General features: G+C 36.0%; 1 protein-coding gene across 1 annotated transcript in view; it reads left to right on the top strand.

The window, feature by feature from the left end:
• ABCA12 (ATP binding cassette subfamily A member 12) overlaps positions 1–22,073 on the top strand; it is a 210,217-nt gene that overhangs the window by 176,104 nt on the left and 12,040 nt on the right. The window contains exons 39-52 of the mRNA XM_019632933.1: positions 79–236; positions 4,213–4,267; positions 4,850–5,027; positions 6,523–6,638; positions 7,696–7,855; positions 8,985–9,238; positions 11,293–11,497; positions 12,408–12,517; positions 12,807–12,948; positions 14,724–14,858; positions 16,819–16,922; positions 18,131–18,223; positions 19,323–19,428; positions 21,903–22,040. Of these exons, the coding sequence (XP_019488478.1) occupies positions 79–236; positions 4,213–4,267; positions 4,850–5,027; positions 6,523–6,638; positions 7,696–7,855; positions 8,985–9,238; positions 11,293–11,497; positions 12,408–12,517; positions 12,807–12,948; positions 14,724–14,858; positions 16,819–16,922; positions 18,131–18,223; positions 19,323–19,428; positions 21,903–22,040 (1,954 nt within the window). The remainder of the gene's footprint in view (positions 1–78; positions 237–4,212; positions 4,268–4,849; positions 5,028–6,522; positions 6,639–7,695; positions 7,856–8,984; positions 9,239–11,292; positions 11,498–12,407; positions 12,518–12,806; positions 12,949–14,723; positions 14,859–16,818; positions 16,923–18,130; positions 18,224–19,322; positions 19,429–21,902; positions 22,041–22,073) is intronic.

The following is a 22,073-nucleotide window of genomic DNA, read 5'->3' as shown; positions in this document are numbered from 1 at the left end:
CAAGATGAAATAAGTTACTGGGAAATTGGTGCTCTTATTTTAAATATAACTTCTGTAGGCTGTCCAATATAAAGACAGCCTAATTTATATCAACACAATTCTGATCTTGCCTTCTTTTGGGATTAAACAGGTGTGGTACGATCCAGAAGGCTATCACTCCCTTCCAGCTTACCTCAACAGCTTGAATAACTTCCTCCTGCGAGTTAACATGTCAAAATATGATGCTGCCCAACACGGTAAAGTTTCTTACACAGAGCTTCTTGTATTACAACTTCTGCTACTCTCCATATAAAAATGCACGTTAGGTCCCATTTCCTCCCAGTGGCAGGTATTCTGTGGTACCTAAACCACATTTCTTTAAAAGTATTTTGGAAGTTACCACTTCCAAACTCCCACCAGATAAAACATTTGGGATAACCCTCTTCACTTCAGGTTAATTTAGATTCTTCCTTTATCAATTCAGGATAGTAAGGCTGACTTCGTGCTTATTTCTGCTCTCATACCTCAGTTATATCTCCAAGGAAAATATTTTATAGCTATTTACTTGTCTATAGGCTTAAAAAACTAGTATCAATAGATATTGTGCACAAATCTAAACATAAAGACAAAAAAACTTTTAAACTAAAAAGTTATCTATCTGACCAAAAGTGTTACCGTTAATTGAGCACTTACAATATGACACATGTTTTTTTAATAAAATATGGCTAATCCTTACAAGCACCCTTTCAGGATGAGTATTATTGTGCTCTGTTATTATTTCTCAGGGGCTCAGAAGTGGGATTTGAACCCAGGTCTGCCTGACTCCTGCCTCTCCATTTTTCTAATACTCTGCACTTTATTTTTGTATCACTTCTCTATACTCAGCCAGATCCATTTCACTTGGATTTCCCAAGAGGCTTCCACATAATTTTAAAAATAAGGTTCAGAAGTTGAAAGAGGCTGATTTTCTTTTTTCTAATTCAATGACTGCCCATCAGATCATTGCATCTTCTTAAGCCTTGCTCAAATTATTTTCCCATATTGATCCTAAAAAATATATATATTAAAGATGAGAAAAGAAAAAAACTGAGTAACATATTTGCTGGCCAAGACTGAATTTCTAGTCTGCTAAGTGGGCTAACAAATAACCTATCAAGTAGGAAAGAAAGACACAACCGATCTTTGAGAAATGCTGAGGCCTACTTTGCTTTCATCTCCCTGCTGTTGAGCACAATAATGTATGCTGGCTGTGCGGGTGATTGTACCAGCACACTGGGGAGTCAAGTACTCTTTCTACAAACAGAACCTTTTGGAGTCTCCATTTCAGAGAAAAATAGTATTTTTTTCCTCAACTGCTCTGGCATTTTTCTAGCAGGAGGAACCATAGAAAAAACACCAAGATTTATATATAGTCCTTAGATCTAGAGCAGCGGTTCTCAACCTGTGGGTCACGACCCCTTTGGGGGTCGAATGACCCTTTCACAGGGGTCGCCTACGACCATCAGAAAACAAAAAGATATTTACATTATGATTCATAACAGTAGCAAAACTACAGTTATAGAGTAGCAACGAAAATAATTTGATGATTGGGCGTCACCACAACATGAGGAACTGTATGAAGGGGTCGCGACATTAGGAAGGTTGAGAACTGCTACTCTAGAGCATTAATGAAGGGCATGGTCAAAGTGGTAAATTAAGTTAAATGGTGACTAAAGCCAGGTGGGCCTAGTAGATCCTGGTTTGAAATACGGTTGAACACGTGATGTTTCACAGGATGTTGTCGCAGCAAAAGACATTTGTTGCTGCGACAAATAATAAAAGTACAAAAAGTATAGAAATGACTAGGGGGAAATGTAGCAAAGGTATGCGGGTGAGAACAAGAGCCCAATGTCACTTTTGAAGGGTCAGCTTTTGAAACCTATATTCAGATTTCACTGATTGTTAGTGTTCTTTACCAAGAACTAAGTAATTTCAATCACTCTGGACTCCAGCAGGCTACTCTAGTTGTGACTCCCAACATCGTATTTTTAAGTTACAGAGTATAAAGAATTAATAATTCTGGAACATAAACTACATTTTGACCCTAAAAATAAGGCTCAGCTTGAGTAATATAGAGATTACTAGTAGTGTCCCTTCTATTTTTAATTAACTTTTCGTGTATAGATTTATGACAGTGGCAGCCTTCCACCCTCTCTGGAAAGAGTTTGATTCCTTTCAAAGAAGCAATCCGTGTTACCTTGAAATACTTGGATTGTTTTGTAATAGATGTATGGGGTCTACCATGATAATATTGTCTTTAAAAATCAACTCAACTATTCTTTTGCCATCTCCCCCTACTAGACTAGCTGTTTTAAACCATCTTTGTTGAATTCTACATGAGCTAGGGTTTTGCTTTAGCTGGAAAATTGATTTTGTTTGAATTCTCACATGCTATTACAATTTTTTTTAATTAGCTTTCCTTTGCAATGTTAATATTTATAGTATTCATGTAGTTTCCCCTCATGGTTAATTTAACATGAAAATCTTTTTCTTTCTTCCCAAAGAATATAGGTTTGCTTGTTTTTACTAACAAGTATTATACAACTAGGCTCTTTTTCAGAATAAATGACACATTGTTCCCTTCACCCTAGTGTTTATTCTGATCCTTTATTGCATTAGTAACAGCAGTCTATGGGAAGTATCTCATTTTAAGTTTACCATTGTACAGATAATATAAAATGTGTTACTTTTAGTGTGCATTGTATATGGGGAAATAATTGAAATTTTAAGACTCTACTAGATTAAATAATTATTCAGTAATCAATCACTGTACTGCAATCATTATGTGGATGCTGTAGAACCCACAGAGAAGATTTTGATATAGACCCATAACTCTGACACATTTACTTGATCTTTCAGCCAAAGACATGTATGAAAACAATTGGTTCAGCACCAACTTTTATAATGTATTCTATAATGAACTAAATGTTTTTGCAAAGTTTCCTCAAACACAAAGCAGAAATTTAAAAAAAGGTTTTCCCCCTGCCTATATTGTAATTCAGCAACAAGGTTTACGTAGGTTCCCAAGGAAAACTGAATCTCAGTAAAAAAAGAGCCCATTAATTTCTAAAAAAAAAAAAGATAAGTTCACTCTTCCAACGATGTGATTAAAATTCTAGGCCAAGCTGGTTATTATTGTTGTTAGTTTCTTTGTTTGGCTTTAACAATATACTTATTTCTTTAACATATAACAGTTGCAGAATAAATTCAACTTCAAAACACGTCATGTTCTCCTTTATAAAAATTATAATTTTGAATTAATGGAGAGAATATAACTTTAGAATAATTCTATAATATGTGACTGTCGTGAAAGGGCCTTATTATCTTAATATAATGAACATATGCTATATGAGCAGTAGATAAACTCTCCCTCAACTAATGACTTGATAGCAACAAACATGTAAGGGGTGTATTCCTTCCACTTTGCCTTCATTCGTATAGACTTTGCCTTCATACCGTGGTCCTTTGGGAAACTGTCGCCAGCCTATTTTGACTCTGGCTAACCAACATCCTCTAAGGAAGGAGGCAGGGAAATGACCTTGCTTCTAACTCAGAAAGGATAACCAACTCTGGGAGACCCCGATAGTTTAGGACTGTGTTGGAATTAAGTAACCACTTTTCTGGATTCTCCTGGGTCTTTATGTCTCAGTGGCTGAAGCTCCAAGCCCTGCTGTGGTGGAACTTGAGAACAATAGGTACCTTAGGAATAGTAAACAAGAAGGAGAGATCTTCTCAGGCACAGTATTTCCTCCCAAAACAGCCAACAGCACAATAAACAGGAATGGGGGTGGTAAGTGTCTGTTCTTTAGGAGAGCCTCCTATAATTGGCCTCCTTTTAAGTTGCTTCTATAAATGCCATCCATTTCTGAAGTGCAGGGGAGAAAGAGGAGAAAGTGGAAAATAATTACTTAAATAGAGAGGAAAATGCTATATAGGAAGTGTAAATTCTTGCCTTTTCCCTCAAAATTCCATACATGATGAGTAAACTCTTTTTTCTTTTTATGTGAGTGTCACCAATTGTATAGCATTGATGAGACTGAGAGAAAATCATTTTCCTTTAAAAGAGAGTATCCCCAAAGTAAAATCCTGTAGAGCATAGCATAAGGAGGCAAGTATTGTGTATAATCCATCTAAAACTTGGTATCTCTGATAGACTGAATACTTACTAATGAAACGGACGGTCTCTTCTTTAAGGCATCATCATGTATAGTCATCCTTACCCCGGAGTGCAAGACCAAGAACAAGCCACGTAAGTAGATATATCTGGCGTGACGTGACTATTTCCTCCTTGGCATAGTTGAGTCTCTGCATAAAGTACTATAATTGAAAATCACAGTTGTATCGGAATGAATGACAATCTAGAAAAGCTGGTAATATATGTCACTCACTGGGATAAAAGGAAGTTTCTGAAAGAGTGTACAGTGGGGTTGCCAAGTAGAACTTGTTGACTGTAGATTCACAGAATCTGCTGCTTTTATAAGTCAAGTGCATAAGTCAAGTGCATTCATCATTTCAATTTTCCTGCATAGCATTTAAGTACTATTTCTATGCTCAAGAACTAAATATCCCTTGATACACCCTGCAACCCATGGAGACTGAGGTTTTTCTATCAAATATCCCTAGCCAATTCAGATGTACTACAGCTACATTTATTCTAGGGTCACAGAGGAGTCATGGAGAAGATATTATCTGGCTGCCTTGTAGGAAGACTTATTTGTGTCACAGCCAACTCTTATACTGTTTTGTTGATGGTTTTAGTCATGAATCTTTCTGAATGGAAGAGAGTTCCAAAAACTTATGTGTGCTTTCTTCTCCCTGTTGCTCATTATAGAATGAGCAGCTTAATCGATATTTTGGTGGCACTCTCCATCCTGATGGGCTACTCTGTCACCACTGCCAGCTTTGTCACCTATGTTGTAAGGGAGCATCAGACCAAAGCCAAGCAGTTGCAGCATATTTCAGGCATCAGCGTAACATGCTACTGGGTAACAAACTTCATTTATGACATGGTGAGTACCTTGTGTTATTATAGGAAAGACGGGGTCGATTTGAGTAGAAGACATCAGTTTTATGTTTGAGATTTATTAATGCTAGTGAGTTCAGATTATTACCACAAAATGAGTAAATTAAGAAAGAAATAATTTGTATCACATTTATGTTCATCCTGTTTAAAGGCAAGAGCAATCCACCTGCCCTCATCACTGTGGTCTGAAGACCACCTGGATCAGGTCCCACCAGACATTTGTTGAATGCAGATCCCTGGGCCCCATACCAGACCTATTAGGTCCATATTTTGGGAGAGGAACCTGGAGAACATGCATTTTGAGCAAAATCCCCCACGTTTGTTTTTGCACACTGAAGCCTGAGAACCACCACTGTGGAGCAATAGAAGCTTCGCAGAATGGCCTTGCCCATTGGTGCCAAACAATCACGCTTAGAAAAATGTAATCAAATAATAGTGAAAATGTCAAAGTAGCAGCCCCTGATGAATGACAGACACATCGGAGGGACAATAAAGGATGAATTTTATTGATAGCTCTCTCATTTGCATAAAATGGCCCCAAAGTTCAGGTGGCTTGTCTTAACTCAAAATGTGCCAGCGTTGGCCAAAAGCCGGGGTGGTTATGCTGTGCCTGGTGATTATGGTGAAATCGTCTGAGTTGCTGTAAAGATCATTGGCTTAAAGGATTGGCGAGTAATTAACTGCATATCCATTTTGTTAATGTACCCAGTGAGGTCTGAAATGCATTTGTTCTAGAAATCAAATCGAAAAGGATGGTAATAACTCCTCCGGACTTAATAGGAGCTTTAGTATTAAGAAAATTTAAAAGGACACGCTTCTGTGAAGGGCTACTTACTATTTGGATTCTGTTGTCATATATCCGGTGTTCACTCCAATTTAGGAGTTTCCCTCCCTGACCCCCAAATTAAATCACCATCTTTTATTGTGTGCATCTTGCTGCAAACTCTCAGCACTTAATATTTCCACTTGTCGATGAAACACTGAATTCTTCCATACACCTGTGATTACAAGGATGTGGAACCCGCTGCCCCGCTGTTTTGCACAAAGTGGCTCACAAGATAACCAAGCCTTAGAAATCAGCCATCTGGAGAGTTCCAGCATTCAAAATGAAATCAATGCTTTGAGGACTGAATCTAATACCAAGATACCTGGCTGTCTTATCTTTCTCACTGAACCTCTGGCACTGAATTGATCCCATGCCTGAAAGCCTGGAGGCAGGAACACGAGCAGCTCCATGTATACCTGTACGCAGGAAGGCTGACTTGGTCTCATCTTGCAGGAGACAAATTCTAGAGTGAAATCAATGTCAAATAAGCTGAACAATTACAAACAACAGCAACATAAATAAAACTTCATTTCTTCAAATATTTCTAGGTCACCTTGTTACAGCCGAAACTGGAAGGACAATTGATTTATTTAAAAAACAACAACAACAACAAAAACTTGCCATGTTTTAAACCTTGTTTTGCATATTCCCATAGGTCTTCTACTTGGTGCCTGTAACATTTTCAATTGCTGTCATTGCAATTTTCAAGTTACCTGCCTTCTACAGCGGAAACAACCTGGGTGCTGTATCTCTCCTACTCCTGCTGTTTGGGTAAGCTGCCGTGAAAGAAGAATTCACAGAATTAAATTCTCTAAGGCACAAACAGGGCCTAAGTCTCATAGGCTTACTTACAATTGCCTTGGGGTTTCATTAGCCATGAGAGGTGACTTATAATGCATTACACTTGCTAGTTCATATATGTAAAGCCCAATACTTTTGAAAGGGAATGTTGTTATCAATAGTAATACCTACCATTAATGAATACTTACTAGATACCAAGTATCATGCTTAACAATTTACATATGTAATTTAATTTGCATAATTATTGGGATGACTAGAATGATCAGAAAAATGTGTATAAATGTATGGATATTGACAAATTATGAGTATATATAGCATTATAAGGCATATATGCTTTTTATTTATATTTTTATAAATATCTAAAGCAAACACATAATATTGTTACTATATTAGGATAATGTAGGTAATATCAGTTGATATAATCAGTCCTCAGTGTAACAATTCTTTCTGCCCTGAATGTATGGGCAGTACCCGTTTAGTTAGCAATTGTAGCTCATGAAGGATTTCTCTGTCTGTGGTTCTACTACACTGCCCCAAAAGCTGCTCAAGTATTTCTTCAACACAAGACATCCAGCTTCTAAGCATGCCCTGTCTGTTTATCTCACTTACAATAATAACATTAGTCTTCCTCAACTTTAAGTTGTAAAATTTATATTGATTAAATTCATATTTCTGAGAAGAGAAAAAAAAATGCCTTACCTAGGTAGGGCAACACCATCTCTAGGAGGAATTAACTTGAAATCATAATGATGTAGGACTGTTTGAAGTTCCTTGAAAGAGAGGTTTCTTACTGTCATTTTAAAAACACTCTGAATTGTTGTTGTTAAAGAGAAGAATAAAACAAAAGAGAGATCTAACTACAGAGCTTGGCACCTCATCACTAGTGTTTATTTTCACTTTGGAGCCCAATCTAATTTATATATGTATATGTGTACGTACATATGTATGTATGTATGTATGCATGTATGTATTTAATACATGAGAATACTTAGGTATAATTTTAATCCTTAGTATTATTAACATACAGGTATGCCACATTTTCTTGGATGTACTTGCTGGCCGGGCTCTTCCATGAAACGGGAATGGCTTTCATCACTTATGTCTGCCTCAACCTTTTTTTTGGCATCAATTCCATTGTTTCCTTGTCAGTGGTGTACTTTCTTTCCAAGGAAAAGCCTAATGATCCGGTAAGGCCCTTTATTACTCTGCTAAACTTCAGTGAATGTATCAAATGGTTCAAATATAGTCAATGTGGAAAGATTTTCTCTATTTTGCATTCTCTAAATTGGAAAGAGGAATTTCATTAGATTCTATTAAATTTAGTAGAGGAGAAACTACAGCCTTTTGAAATTCTTTCTGGTTCTATCGGGATTAATGCCTATGATTACACATACCCAGCATCAAAACTATTGACATATAGGATAGGGCTTGAGAGGGGTGATGGAGGTGAAATCAGATATATTGTATGGCACTACAAAAATCATGTAACCAATTGGTCAACTAAGCTTTTTACTCATAACAAATTGTTATGGTGTGGTAGTGACAAGCACAATGGCTTAGGGATATGACTATGGGTTAAGATTCATTTGAACATTCATAGAGAGAAAACCTAATTCATTCTCTTTCAATCATGTATTGGAGCCTACTTCATTGTAAGCATCACTTTCCATTCAGAGCTGACAATTATGATTAGTGAGAAGGGAAGCACTAACATTGCCAGGAAATTGAATGGAAAAGAATAGGGAGCAAATGAAGTGAACTGAGGAGAAAACAAGCACGCTCCAGAAGGAAGAAGAAAATTCATGAGGTGCAAGTGGTTGGCCCCAAGTGTGAATTACATGAAAATGAGCCATTTGCTTCTCATTAAGATAGGTTGTCTCTCTCCTTATATCTCATTTCACCATTTTAGTCCCTCCTCAAGCAGAAATTATCTTAGGTTTTAACATTATACTGTACTAAATTCCTCCTTTACTCAGGCACCTACCAATAGCCCCATACCCCATATCAGACCCCAACACCCTGGCTATTCCTACATTCCTAGGACCTAAGGCAGATCTAGAAATGGTTCTGCCTTCAGGGTTTAGCCTGACACCTTAGATCATCTCAATAAAAATACAATCCTCTCTGCTTGTATCTTAGTAATAAATCACCACCATTTAGTTATAGTATTCACATGTAAATTCAGCATACGTGTGAAATCATTGTTAATCTAGATAAGCTTCTCAGGTTCCAACATTTGTGTATGTCCAGTTTTAAATTTTTGTGAACTTATTGGAAGTCTAACATTGACCTCCATTTTTATTTCTCTTATTTCAGACTTTAGAGCTTATTTCGGAAACCCTCAAGCGCATTTTCCTGATTTTCCCGCAATTCTGTTTTGGCTACGGTTTGATTGAACTTTCTCAACAACAGTCAGTCCTAGACTTCTTAAAAGCATATGGAGTGGAATACCCAAGTGAAACCTTTGAGATGAATAAACTAGGTGCAATGTTTGTGGCTTTGGTTTCTCAAGGCACCATTTTCTTTTTCTTGCGAATCTTAATCAATGAGTGGCTAATAAAGAAATTCAGGTAAGTGTAATGAAAACATAGTGTTTGACATCCATGGTGGAACTCAATTTCAAAATATTCATGGAGGGGTCAATAGCCGAAGTTTTTTCATGAGTGTGGAAATGTTGTGCTCAAAAAAAATTTTTAAAGAATGGGAGCATAATTCACCATTCATTTCATTCACTAAATAAGTATCAGACCTTACTATGTGTCTGTAAGTATGGCTGTAGACTGGAGAGTAAAATTAAGCACAACTGTGAGCCTTAAAGAGATTAAGATTCAGTGATAGAGAGAAAATATATACATAAACAAAAGATGTGGTTTTTATTTATGCTGAGTTTGAGTTTGGAGAAATAGAAAACAGAAATAGGAAAAGAAGATTGAGCATGTACCATATTAGCATTGGATTGGGGAAAAGAAAATTGAAAAAGTGAGGACATAATCATAAGTGAAAAGAAATACACCTGCCATTGACACAGCAATTCCATTTCTAGGAATTTTTTCTGTAGATATGCTTACAAATATGCAGAATAGTCTATGAATAAAATTATTCATCACAACAACCATTTCCTAATAGCAAAAGAATAAAAACAATCTAAATGGCCTTCATTTAGGGACTGGTTAAATAAATTATATACATATATTCATAAATTAAACACGATGCAGCCATTAGACAGAATGATACAGTTCTCCACACAATATTTGGGATTACTTCTACTATTTATTAAGTAAAATATGCATGATTTAGAACTACGTGTGTAAAGTATATTACCATTTGAGTTAGAAAAGAAATGTATATTATTTATGCACACATATGCATGAGCTATCTCTAAATATGTGTGCCTTTGCTGAAAAGAACTGTATATGATTATTTTTCACTATATATTCTATAGTACCATTTTAATACATGGTGTGCTTTTATCACCTATCAAAAATAAAATGTTAATAATTTAAAAAAAGGATGACAAGAGCAAAGATAGAGAAAAAAAATCTTTGGGTGTATTTGAGAAATTAGTAACATAGTTTATTAGAACATATAATAAATGTAATGAAATAGTAGGAGCCAAAGTGTGGGAGATTATGGAGTTTACTGGATGCTTGGTTAAAGAGATATGGTTTGGACTTTATTGAACAAACAAATAATAGTCCATTGAAGGTTTTTGAAGAGAGAGCAACATGATCAAATGATGCCCCAGGAGGTGTAATTTTATGGAGGTAGCACAGATGGGAATGGAACAGTCAGAGACACTGGAGCAGTTTGAGGGTCCTGGGGAAATCTAGGTGAGAAACAGTGAAAGCCTGTGATGGTAACAGAAACAGACAGAAAAGGATCAATGACAATGACTGGGTATGACTATAAGGCATTTCCGGTGCTAGCAGACTGACTGCATGAGTGGATTTTGACATGGGGAAGATTCAAAGAAAACAACACAGCTGGAATCTCTGGGGATATCATTAAAAGAAACAGGGACATTGGGAGGAAGACCTGAATTGATTTCTTGGGTTTTAACATTTTGCTTGGTTTGGTTTGCTTTGGTATTTGTTAGGCAAGATGGTGAGGTGGGTTTGAGACTCAGCAAGCTTCCAGGGCTGATAACCTCAATATATCAGATAGATGCTAAGTAAGACATTCACAGTAAAAATAATATAGAATAACATTTATACTATTGATGATAAAAGAAGAAATAGGGGGGATGTTTTAAAAATGATGATCATTGACTGTGGACTTGTAAGTGCTGAATCTTATTTACAACTCTGGTCTCTGTTAGGAAGTAACTTTCAAACCCAAGCTGACCTCCTTGTTACTAAAATTAGGAATTTGAATTGTAGCAGTGGATCTGTAAGCATTGAAGGCTTGGAAACAAAAGCTGTTTTCCAAAGATCATAGTGAATATGGTGAAGAGCATTGACACTAATTTTTAAGTTATTTGAGTAGCATAATGTATAATGAATTTAAAACAAGCCTAGTATGTGGTAGTACACTTTTAATGAAGCGAGACCCATTAAAACATGTCAAAATTGAGTGGCGCCATTTTGAAATCATTGACGCCAAATCATTGGGTTCATTTTTTTAGACTCTTCTTCAGAAAATTTAATTCTTCACCTGTAATTGAGACAATAGAAGAAGATGAAGATGTGCGGGCTGAGAGGTTGAGAGTTGAGAATGGGGCAGATGAATTTGACCTGGTCCAACTCCATCGTCTCACAAAGACCTATCAACTTATCCACAAAAAAATTATAGCTGTAAACAACATCAGCATTGGGATACCCGCTGGGGAGGTAAGGAACCATATTTTGTTTCTGTCCTTCATATTGGCATGATAAAAGACAAACATCTTTATCTTAATTTTTTTTTTTTTTTAGAAATGTGAAAGCCAACCTCTGAATATGTTGATGGATTCTCTCTATGTATTATTTACAAGTGTCCATGTGTCACCTACCCTATAAGTCTTTCCTCTTTATAGGGAGGATTCACCCCACACCAAGTCCTGAGCCCTTTCCCATACTAGTGTCCTCCCGGGGTGGACTTTCAGTCAAGAAGCCTGTACAGGGGGCTCTCTTCAACTTTTAGTTTCCAGGCCCCTTTGAAAAACAGCATAAAGAAATCAGTTGTTAGAAGTGAGGTCCTAGACTGCATCCATATTTATTTTTCCCGTGTTCACAGCAGCTTTGAAAGGAGAAAGAGAATGTGGGTATTTCCCTTAGTTTTTCCAGCAGAGCTGCAAAGTAAACGCATCAAATTTATTCAACAGCATATAGAAATTATTGCTTCAGGAGCTTATTCATTTAAAGTTGTGATTAAAGTTTGTGTGAAAAATGTGAAATCTATAAATATAATTACTTTGTCAGGTTAGCGTATCTTACTTAGGGATTTTATCGTGTCACACAGAAGTATGCTATAATAGATATAAAACAAATCCCACACACACACACACACACACATATACCCTCACACACACAAATTTTCAGATGTAGTTAAAAGGAGGAAAAAGACATAGAAGTGGTCATTCATTTTAAAAGAGAAAGTTTTATCAGATGCCAACAGAGCACAATATTCACGAGTCATTCCAGTGATGTATTTTTCTTAGTAATTGATTTCACCCATGGTCAATGAGGAAAGAGATACAATAGTAACATGTCTTTGCTTTAGATTACAGTTTACATCTTTTTTTCTTCTCCCCCAAACCAGTGCTTTGGCCTTCTTGGGGTGAATGGAGCAGGAAAGACCACTATCTTCAAAATGTTGACTGGAGACATAATTCCTTCAAGTGGAAACATTCTGATCAGAAATAAGACTGGGTATGAAAAACGAATGCTTCAACTTACTGAGCACAACAAACTGAATGAGAAAAATAATTGAAACAGATGCTTTATGTTATTTTGTGGTTATATTATTAAATCCTTAGGGGAAAAACAGCTATTCAAGCGAGTGGGAACTTTTAAACCTTTAAGTATAACTGTAATGGTGAGATTATTTTATCTCTTTTTATTAGAATCACCAATCACCATGACCAAAATAGCTACCTTCACACAATTTGTGGACTAAGAGGGAAATGTCTCATCTGTGTTTTTGATTCTCTCGATTCAGATCCCTGGCTCACGTGGACTCTCACAGCTCGTTAGTTGGCTACTGCCCACAGGAAGATGCTTTAGATGACCTGGTCACTGTGGAAGAACATTTGTATTTCTATGCCAGGATACACGGAATTCCAGAAAAAGATATTAAAGAAGTGAGTATTAGTGTGGAAAAACCAGTTCATTTGAAAACCATTATTGGGTTAAAAAAGGTGAAGGCATTAAGAAGTATAAATTGGCAGTTACGAAATAGTCACAGGATGTAAAGTACAACGTAGGAAATGTAGTCAGTAATGTTGTAATCACTATGTATGGTGCCAGGTAGGTGTTAGACTTACTGGGGGGATCACTGTGTAAATTATATCAATATCTAACCACTATGCTGTATACCTAAAATGAATATAAAGTAATATTGAATGTCAACAGTAATTGAAAAACCAAAAAACATTATTGTTTCTGCTTCCTAACCATCCAACCTCAAGACCAAGTTGACATCTAGAAAACCATGACATTTTCTTCCTGACAATGGATACAGTATAAGCTTGATTGTGTGTATCATATACACGCATATAAACTCAGATTTAGAAGCTCCTTGACAGGTTGTCTATTCAGTTACTTTTCAAAAACTCTCAAATATGTACCACAATTTGTTTAGCCACTCATCTGTGGGCACTTGGCTTGCTTCCATGTTTTGGCTATTTGTAATAGTGCTGCAATGAACATAGAGGCGCATATATCTTTGTATTAGTGTTTTGGATTTCTTTGGGTAAATATCCAGGAGTGGAATTGCTGGGTCACAAGGTAGTTCTATTTTTAATTTTTAAAGTAAACTCCCTACCATTTTCCATAGTGGCTGCATAAATTTGCAATCACCTGAAACTAATATAAAATAATATTGAATGTCAACTATAATTTTTAAAATTATATATAGTCACAGGAGGAAAAGTACAGCATAGGGAATATAGTCAATGGTATTGTAATTGCTGTGTACAGTGTCAGATGGGTAGTAGTCTTGTGGGGTTATCACTTTGTGAGAGGTATAAATGTCTAATCACTATGTTGTTTTGTACACCTGAAACTAAAACTGAAAATAAATAAATAAATAAATAAATAAATAAATAAAATAACTATAAAAAAAAATCACACTTGCCTTGGCTTTGGGTTGAGCATTGGTTGGTAGTATCTGAACATCCTTTAGTGTTCAGATAAGTATTGAAACATGGAATTACCTACAAAATGTCTAAGTAAAATAGAATAGCTTCCAATTTAATTTTTTTTTTTTTTACTGTGGTTTTGTACATCACTGCAATTATTTGCCTTTGTAATGGAATGGTTAACCCTTAGGGTGGTTTCCTCTATTTTTGCAATCCTAAAGATCTATTGAAATTTTAGGATTCCACAATTTGCCGGGAGTATTTAACTACAGAAATAGCCACAAGCAACCATGATTCCTCAGTTGATATACTAAAGTTTTGATACTGGGTCAGTTTTAAAAAGACTAAAAGACTTTGTGATAACTCACCCCTCAGTAAAGTAAAGGGTGAAACAGTGACAACCATTAATGAGAGCTGTGCTTTGAGAAGGGCTGATTTCTCTTTTAGCTCTTTTAAGCTTTATAGGGACGCTCTGCGTTGATGTAACAGAAAGAACAATCTGCGGTCGTAAACACACACACACACATTTTTTTGGGTGAAAAAATCCCACTTGAAAATGAGCCTCTATGAAATTGATTTTATCTCTTACATGATTATTCATTTTGAAGTGGACCTTTGAAAATAAAAATAAAATCTATGTTGAGTGTAAATAGTTGAATGTTCCAGGTATGTATTTCCTCATTATGAAACTTTGTTTTCACAAACAGCTTTTTTTCCGTTTAGTGCTTTAAGGGTTTTAGCCAGTGGTCAACCCAACTCCTCTTTTCTACCCACAGACTGTTTATAAGCTCCTGCGAAGACTCCATCTGATGCCCTACAAAGACAGGGCCACCTCTTTGTGCAGCTATGGCACAAAAAGAAAACTGTCCACTGCACTGGCCCTGATAGGGAAGCCTTCCATTCTGCTGCTGGTAAGCACATCGTTGTAGAAAAGGCTATCGCATACTTAGAACCACCCATCCAACTGTGTGTGTGTGACATTCATTCTCGTTATTGGAACAAACCATTGCTGTGTGTTGGTTATTTCACAAAGCACTTTACCTGTACCATCTCATTCAGGGAATTTATATCAGCAAATAATTTGTGGCCACAACAGTCTGCCCTCAACAATGTTTTTGTCTGAAGCTGTGTTGCAGTCAGTTTCAGGGGATACACTTGGCATGGGAATGGGAAGGAGCTGGAATAAATTCAGGGTATACAAAAGAATAAGTAAAATTATAGAATATGGTAGAATTTGATTCCCAGTTATTGAAGAGATAAGTTCTAGGAGCACCTGACCAGGTGAACTAACATATTTTTAAACTTCTGGAAAGGAGGAAAGACACAATTTAAGACAATGTGTTGTGCTAAAACTCTATTTCCCTGTTACTTAAAAATATGAATTACCTACATTGGGATATGATCGATAATATGCCATTCTATTTTATCTGAAATTTTTGAAAGCAAAAAAAAATGCATTCAACATTAATATTTTTATTATGAGCTGGAAAATTAAACAGATCACCTGGAAATGTACATTATTCACAGGGGTAACATAGCAGTCTGCTCCCCAGACCAAACATTGTAAAAAGTGTTTATTTCAGAGAAATAAGCTTGCTCTTGTTTTGGAAGATCCTCTTCATTTAAGTACCTTCAAACTCCAAAAGAACCTTAACTATATGCAATAAATATCCACTTATAAATCACCACATTATTCCAGGGTTTAAGTTATGTAGAGAATCTATTTATGTAAATTGCCCAGAGTGATGCACAGCCCATCTTTCTATAATACCAGAAGCTTAGAATGCACTGTATCCCTGCCAATCAATGCTTTTAATGGGATTCTATTGTGTAAGTGTCCCTTAAATTGAACAAAACAATCCTGAGGCACCCCTGTGAGATAATAGATGTAAAGTAGTTTAAAAAGTTAAAAGCGCCATGTAAATGTTATGTATGAACGAGCCTACCGGAAGTACAGTCTATGAAACAAAGGCACTTATTTTCTGCTATATGCATTTATATATATATATATATATATATATATATATATATATGCTATCATCTTCCAAAATAGGAGCAGTGACAATACATCCTTCACTGTTTCCCCAAATTAACACTTCCTTTCTTTAAATTTAACCCCTCATTATAAAAACAAGCCTCTGGTGATCCTATCTGTGTACATCCTTTCCATTACAGATGTATAATTTTAATTTTTTGCCTACCCTTGACCTATCATTTGTTTGTTTAATCATCTCTCAGGACCTATTATTGCTTGTTTAGATTATACATTGCTACAGTTCTAATTTTATGTCTGAACAATTTTTTGAAATATCATTTACTTTTAAAATATAATTTCTATCTTTCTCCTTGGCAGTTTCTGCAAATCTTATTTCCCCAGGGAGTATTAAATTTCAATTAAGAACATGAAACTAAAAATACACCTCAAATACATTAACCGAAAAATCAAATTGTGTTCTTTCCACTTCGCATAGCCTGTTATCACTCAGAGGCACGATTGTGCCATCAGCAAGGCAGCGATCTTATAGCTGTAGCTTCAAGTATATAAGCGACAGTGTAGTATTAAATGTAAAAACTCTGCTATGTCAGTGACTGAAGGAGAATTTTTTTCCTGAAGAAATATAAGTGACGAGTATAAAGTAACAGGGTGTCAACTTCAATGAGTCACTTTTTAAAACAGATCGACAATTTTAAATGATTAATTTTGAGCTTTTTGACAGCAGCAGAAAGGAGCCTATTAAGTATAAAACAAGTTAGTCACAGGACTTCGCCAGGTGATTTCTGTTCTAGGCAAGTGAGATGTAGTGATTCATGTAAAGAACCCCATCAAAAATTAATTAATTTGATAAATTTTCCTTGTAACTTTCTATTAAGGATGAGCCGAGCTCTGGGATGGATCCCAAGTCAAAACGGCACCTCTGGAAGATCATTTCGGAGGAAGTACAGCATAAATGTTCTGTCATCCTCACATCTCACAGGTAAACTGTGTGCAAGAACTTTAAGGTCAACCGACCTAATTTGGGGATAGATAGGTGGGAAAAGAGAATCCCGTGTATTTGTGTTGATAATGGATTCCACAATTTGGTAAAGAAATTTATCTTTATAGTCTTAGGAGCAAGTCAGGCAGGTTTCATGGTGAGAATCCAGCTCCTGAGGTGGGATAAGGCCTAAGCAATCTTTTTAAAAACAAATATCTTATGATTTCTGATCCTCTTAACTCAACTACAACTCCGCATTGCCTATCACATAAAGTTCAGCATTTTTCAGCTTAGTATACAAGGCCTTTTATGATCTGGCCTCATCTGAATTTCTAGCCTGTTTTTCCTATGCCACCCTCTCCTATCAGTCAATCTGAAGGACTTGTGATTCCACATGCACTCCTTTATTTTTCCTGTCACTGTGCCCTTTCTTTGGCTGTGCTTTCCACTGGGAATGGTCTTTTCACAAAATCTCTCCAAGTTCTGATCTTACTGGTCCTTTAAGAACCAGCTCACAGGACTCCTTCATGAAGTAAGCCCTTCTAATTAGTTAAGTATACAACCACTGAAGCATTTTACACATGCCTTTCTTATAAGGTTGGCCTTGTGGTAATTATCATACAGTAGGAAAGTACTAAATTTGTTTAGGGTAAGAGACTTGTTTCTATCCTAGCTTTGCTCCAGTACACTATATTTTCAGGAGCCAATTAGTTAATTTCCGTGAAGTTTTGTATGAAGTGGACAGGGTGATACTTAAGATCTGCTTCAGTTATCACACTCCATGAAATTAGAAATTACATAAGCAAGTACAGGTTAATTAGTTACAAATACAAAAACAGAAAAGCTAACTGAATACAGAGTATGAAGGATAATGAAAAAAAAAAGCTCAGCATTATTTTGGGAACATTTCTTAGGCAATATAGGTCTTAAGTCAAAGCTTGAAGGAACTTGAAAGAAATAATGTGTTTGATAGAAAGGGCATTCCAGCTGAGAGAGATGGCCTCAAGTTTGAGAATAAATAGTAGTAAACCCGTTATGAAGACATTTAATGTATATTAATTTTCTGTTGTTGTTCTTCAAGGGAAAAGCCATTTTAAGGATCTAAAACAGTATTTTTAAGGTGCCATAATGGGACAGTTAAGCTTATGTGCATGAACTTAAGCCCAGTTTTCTGTGACCAGAATTCTGATATGCTTCTGCTCTTTCAGCATGGAAGAATGTGAAGCACTCTGTACCAGGCTGGCAATTATGGTGAACGGAAGGTTCCAGTGTATTGGATCTCTGCAGCATATAAAGAGCAGGTAAAAAAAACAAATGCACAGTTTAACATAGAGTGTAGGATAATCAGTCTAAAGCTACTATACTCACCTTCAAGGATTATCTCAGGAGCCTATTCTTCAATTAGTAGTGAAAATGGAATGGAAAAGTGAATCATTAGCTCATCTTAAAGATAAATTATCTTAGCGAGGGTTGCATGTATTTTTAGTTAATAACACCAAAACCTACAAGGCCTAAAAGCTTTTAAAAAATTAGTCCACAACCAAAACACCCTCAGGAAGCAGTTTCAGGTGTTTTACTCAATAACAAAGTAGGCCTTGACAGGTACGTGAAGGCATGGATTTTTATCTAACATGCTCATTTGCCATTTGCACAGGCATTCAGGAAGCCGTGTGATATTTTTACCACATTCAAAACCGTTTAGTCAAGAATACATTGGGGAAATGTGCATAAATATCATACTAAGAAATTAAAATTAAATTAATGTTTTACATTTGCTAGAATGCATGTGTGTGTGTGTGTGTGTGTGTGTGTGTATTTAATCTCCAAACTTTATGATGTTATACCTTTATGTGTACAACTTGGCTTTCTTATGAGATAGTGTTAACCAAGATAAGCAAAAAGGATGAAAGAGGCCTTATGTGTTATTCCCAGAGTCTGTTGTGACTTGTTTACAAACTCTACGCTTGGTGCTAACAGTTAGCTAGTTTATGTTTAAAACCTCAGTGATATTAGTCTTTACTGTGGACTCCAAATCTCCACTGACTTGCCTCTCAAGACCTTGTTTGCTTTAAATTAGAAAGTATTTAACCCCAGAAATTGACATCAATTGCCAATTCATGGATGTCAAAGAAAGCCAAGATTTTATGTTTTCTTCCTAATGCAGCTTTCGTCCAAAGAGCCTGACTTTGTATAGTGGCAGAAGTAAATTTTTTGAAAACCATGGCAGTGCACTATTTCCAGTTTGCAACATGCCCTGAACTTTTATGGCAAAATGAGAGTCTTTATAGAAGAAAAGGGGCTGTAATGGTCAGCTTGGGTCCTGTTTCATTATCTAGAATTCCAGGGGAGCTATTTCAGCAAAATGTAATTCACATCATATTTTCTGCTTTTTCTTTCTAGGTTTGGACGAGGGTTTACCGTTAAGGTTCACGTGAAGAATACCAGAGTTAGCATGGAGGCCCTCACAAGGTTCATGCAGCTGCACTTTCCAAAAACATACTTAAAAGTAAGAGAGTATCCTGCCTTTTGAATCTTGACTGGTTTTGACAGTCCGATATCATAGTGGATGTTTGCCATTTTCAAGTTGACCAGAGCTTTATTTTTAATCTTAATATACTTGTTAGTTTAAGATACTCTGAAACACACTTAGTATGAACAAACAGAACCTTCAAATTATTCTATTCTTCAAATAGAATCTTCAAATATCTTCACATATCATTGCAAAATTATATTTTTGTAACTATTTAAAAAAGTAACATAGTCTTTGTGCATACCTTTGTTTATTTCTTTTTCACAAAGGCTTTATGACCATACTGTATTAGTTTTTGAGTTGTATCCATAACTAGTTTACTTAGGGATATACTTAGTTATATACTTAGGGAAAACAGGAGGACAAATATTATATGACCAAGTGCATTTCTTCTTAGAAAAAAAACAGAGTTCCAGAATGTCACAACCATTAGGGATTATCTCCTGTACTCTCCTAATTTAGAAGGTAAACCCACAAAGGTTTGAGCAGAACGGCATGAAAATCAAGTTCTTAGACTCACACTAGTTGAAACATTGTTCAATTAATTTCATCTTACTTATGCATATCTACAGAATGTAGATGCATCCATATCATACAAACAAATTAAAATTAAATTAATACAGATGCTTTAATACACATACAGATACATGCCTATTTGGCTCACATAATACATATTTAAAGTAAATGGACTTGACTAAAAAAATATTATCATTATATAACATCTTTGATATACAAATAATTTGTACAAGGTGATTATAGCAAATGATTGTTTTTAAAAGGAAATCATGTGTAGAATGGTGAAAAGAGATTGAAAGTCTTGGGCTAAGGTCTAGCTCTCCCTGTGTGATTTCCAGCAAGGCATTGAAAGTCTCTGAGCCTCATTTTTCTCATTTGTAAAATAGGAATAATGACACCTACTTTACAAGATTGGTGTGGGAAATGAATGAGAAAGTGTCCACAATGATATTTCCTAAACTATAAGGCACCATATGAACATGAAGTGATTGTAGAGAGCAAAATAAAGTGCATTTTTATAAACAATTGTTTTATCCCTACAAAATAGTTTGCCTCAACCTCCCAAACTTTGGCTAACTTCTCCATGAAATAATAGCTTTTATGATTTTTATCAAAGTCCATTTTCTAGCACCTAAATTAAAATCAAATTTAAAAATTAATGGTCATTTTCTTTACACAAATCATGTTGGTCATAGCACTTTTCCCTTCAGTGAATTTCTGGGTTGAAATCCATGCTTACTCACTGAGTGATAAGACTACATTCGCCCTGGCCTGCTCCTCTAGGACCAGGGTTATACTAGACAAATGCCATGATGATAAGCCTTATTTCTTCCTAAACAGACCATTCTTTATAAGTATGTGATGGTTTCTAGATCTGTAGAAGGGGAATAGCAAGAACAATTTGGAAGTAAAATAAGTAAGACGACCTGATTGCAGTGACAGGTGAGATGCAAACACAAGAAAGGGGCTAGGCAGTGAGCAAAGGTATGAGAAGAGGGCTTTCCAGTAACGGAAGTCTTGAATACTGGCTGAAATACATAGCCTTGATCTGATCCGTATAGGCTCAAGGGATTGATTCTGGGGCAAACATCCTGATGAAACTAGTATTTGGGAAAGACTCTTCTAGCTGCTTTGTGACAAAATATATGAGCGTATATAGTTTCTAGGCTTCTGAAGAGGCTGTTGCAGTAACTCAGATGTGGAATAATGAGTCTCAGGTTAATGATATTGATAGTGCAAATAGAGAGGGAAGGTTAGATTTGAGAACTATATTAGAGGAAAAAAATAGGATGTGATAACTGATTAAATATGCAGAAAAGGAGGGTGTTAAAGATATTCCAAGGACATGAGTATAGATTACGAAGTGGATGGTAATACTATGGACTCACAGAAGGAAACTGGAGATAATTTTAGGGTGAGTTGTGAAAAAACATGGCGTTTTTTGAATGAGTCTTTTCCTGGACAATGCTCTTGAAACCTAGTCTTTTTAACCAATATAAATTGAGCAGCTACCCCCCCCCCACCATGGCCTTTTAGAATAATTTTAACATTAAAAAAAATAAAATTTCTTGCAGCGATTTCTGAAAATGCTTATGTGAGCTGAGCATAATCTAAGCATAATAGGACATCTGAAATATCATTTCACAACATTTTTTTCCAGGCAAGACTATAATGACTTTATAAGTGCACAAGAGTGTAGAAGACTTCGGAATTTTCATTAGTTTTTTAATTTGTTTTCTCTCTGACATTCATACAACTTTTCATCTCATCTTTGCAAGCTGTTAGTTTCAAAACATACCCATTATTTACATGGCCGTATCATTTTCAGTGGGATGAATGTCAGTATTTTTCTTGGCGCTTGCTCAAGTGTGTCTAATCAAGTCACTATTATCTGGCATTGCAAAATATATTTTGTTCCCCTTTGTTCCCCACAGGATCAGCACCTCAGCATGCTAGAGTATCATGTACCAGTCACGGCAGGAGGAGTAGCAAACATTTTTGATCTGCTGGAAACCAACAAGACTGCTTTAAATATCACAAATTTCCTAGTGAGTCAGACTACCCTCGAAGAGGTAAGCTACACACCATGATCCATGGGCACAGTA

The sequence above is a fragment of the Hipposideros armiger genome, unplaced genomic scaffold (genome assembly GCF_001890085.2).
Source record: "Hipposideros armiger isolate ML-2016 unplaced genomic scaffold, ASM189008v1 scaffold_1198, whole genome shotgun sequence".
NCBI lineage: Eukaryota > Metazoa > Chordata > Mammalia > Chiroptera > Hipposideridae > Hipposideros > Hipposideros armiger.
The sequence above is the reverse complement of the archived record's forward strand: the minus strand, read 5'-3'. Positions and strand labels throughout refer to the sequence as shown.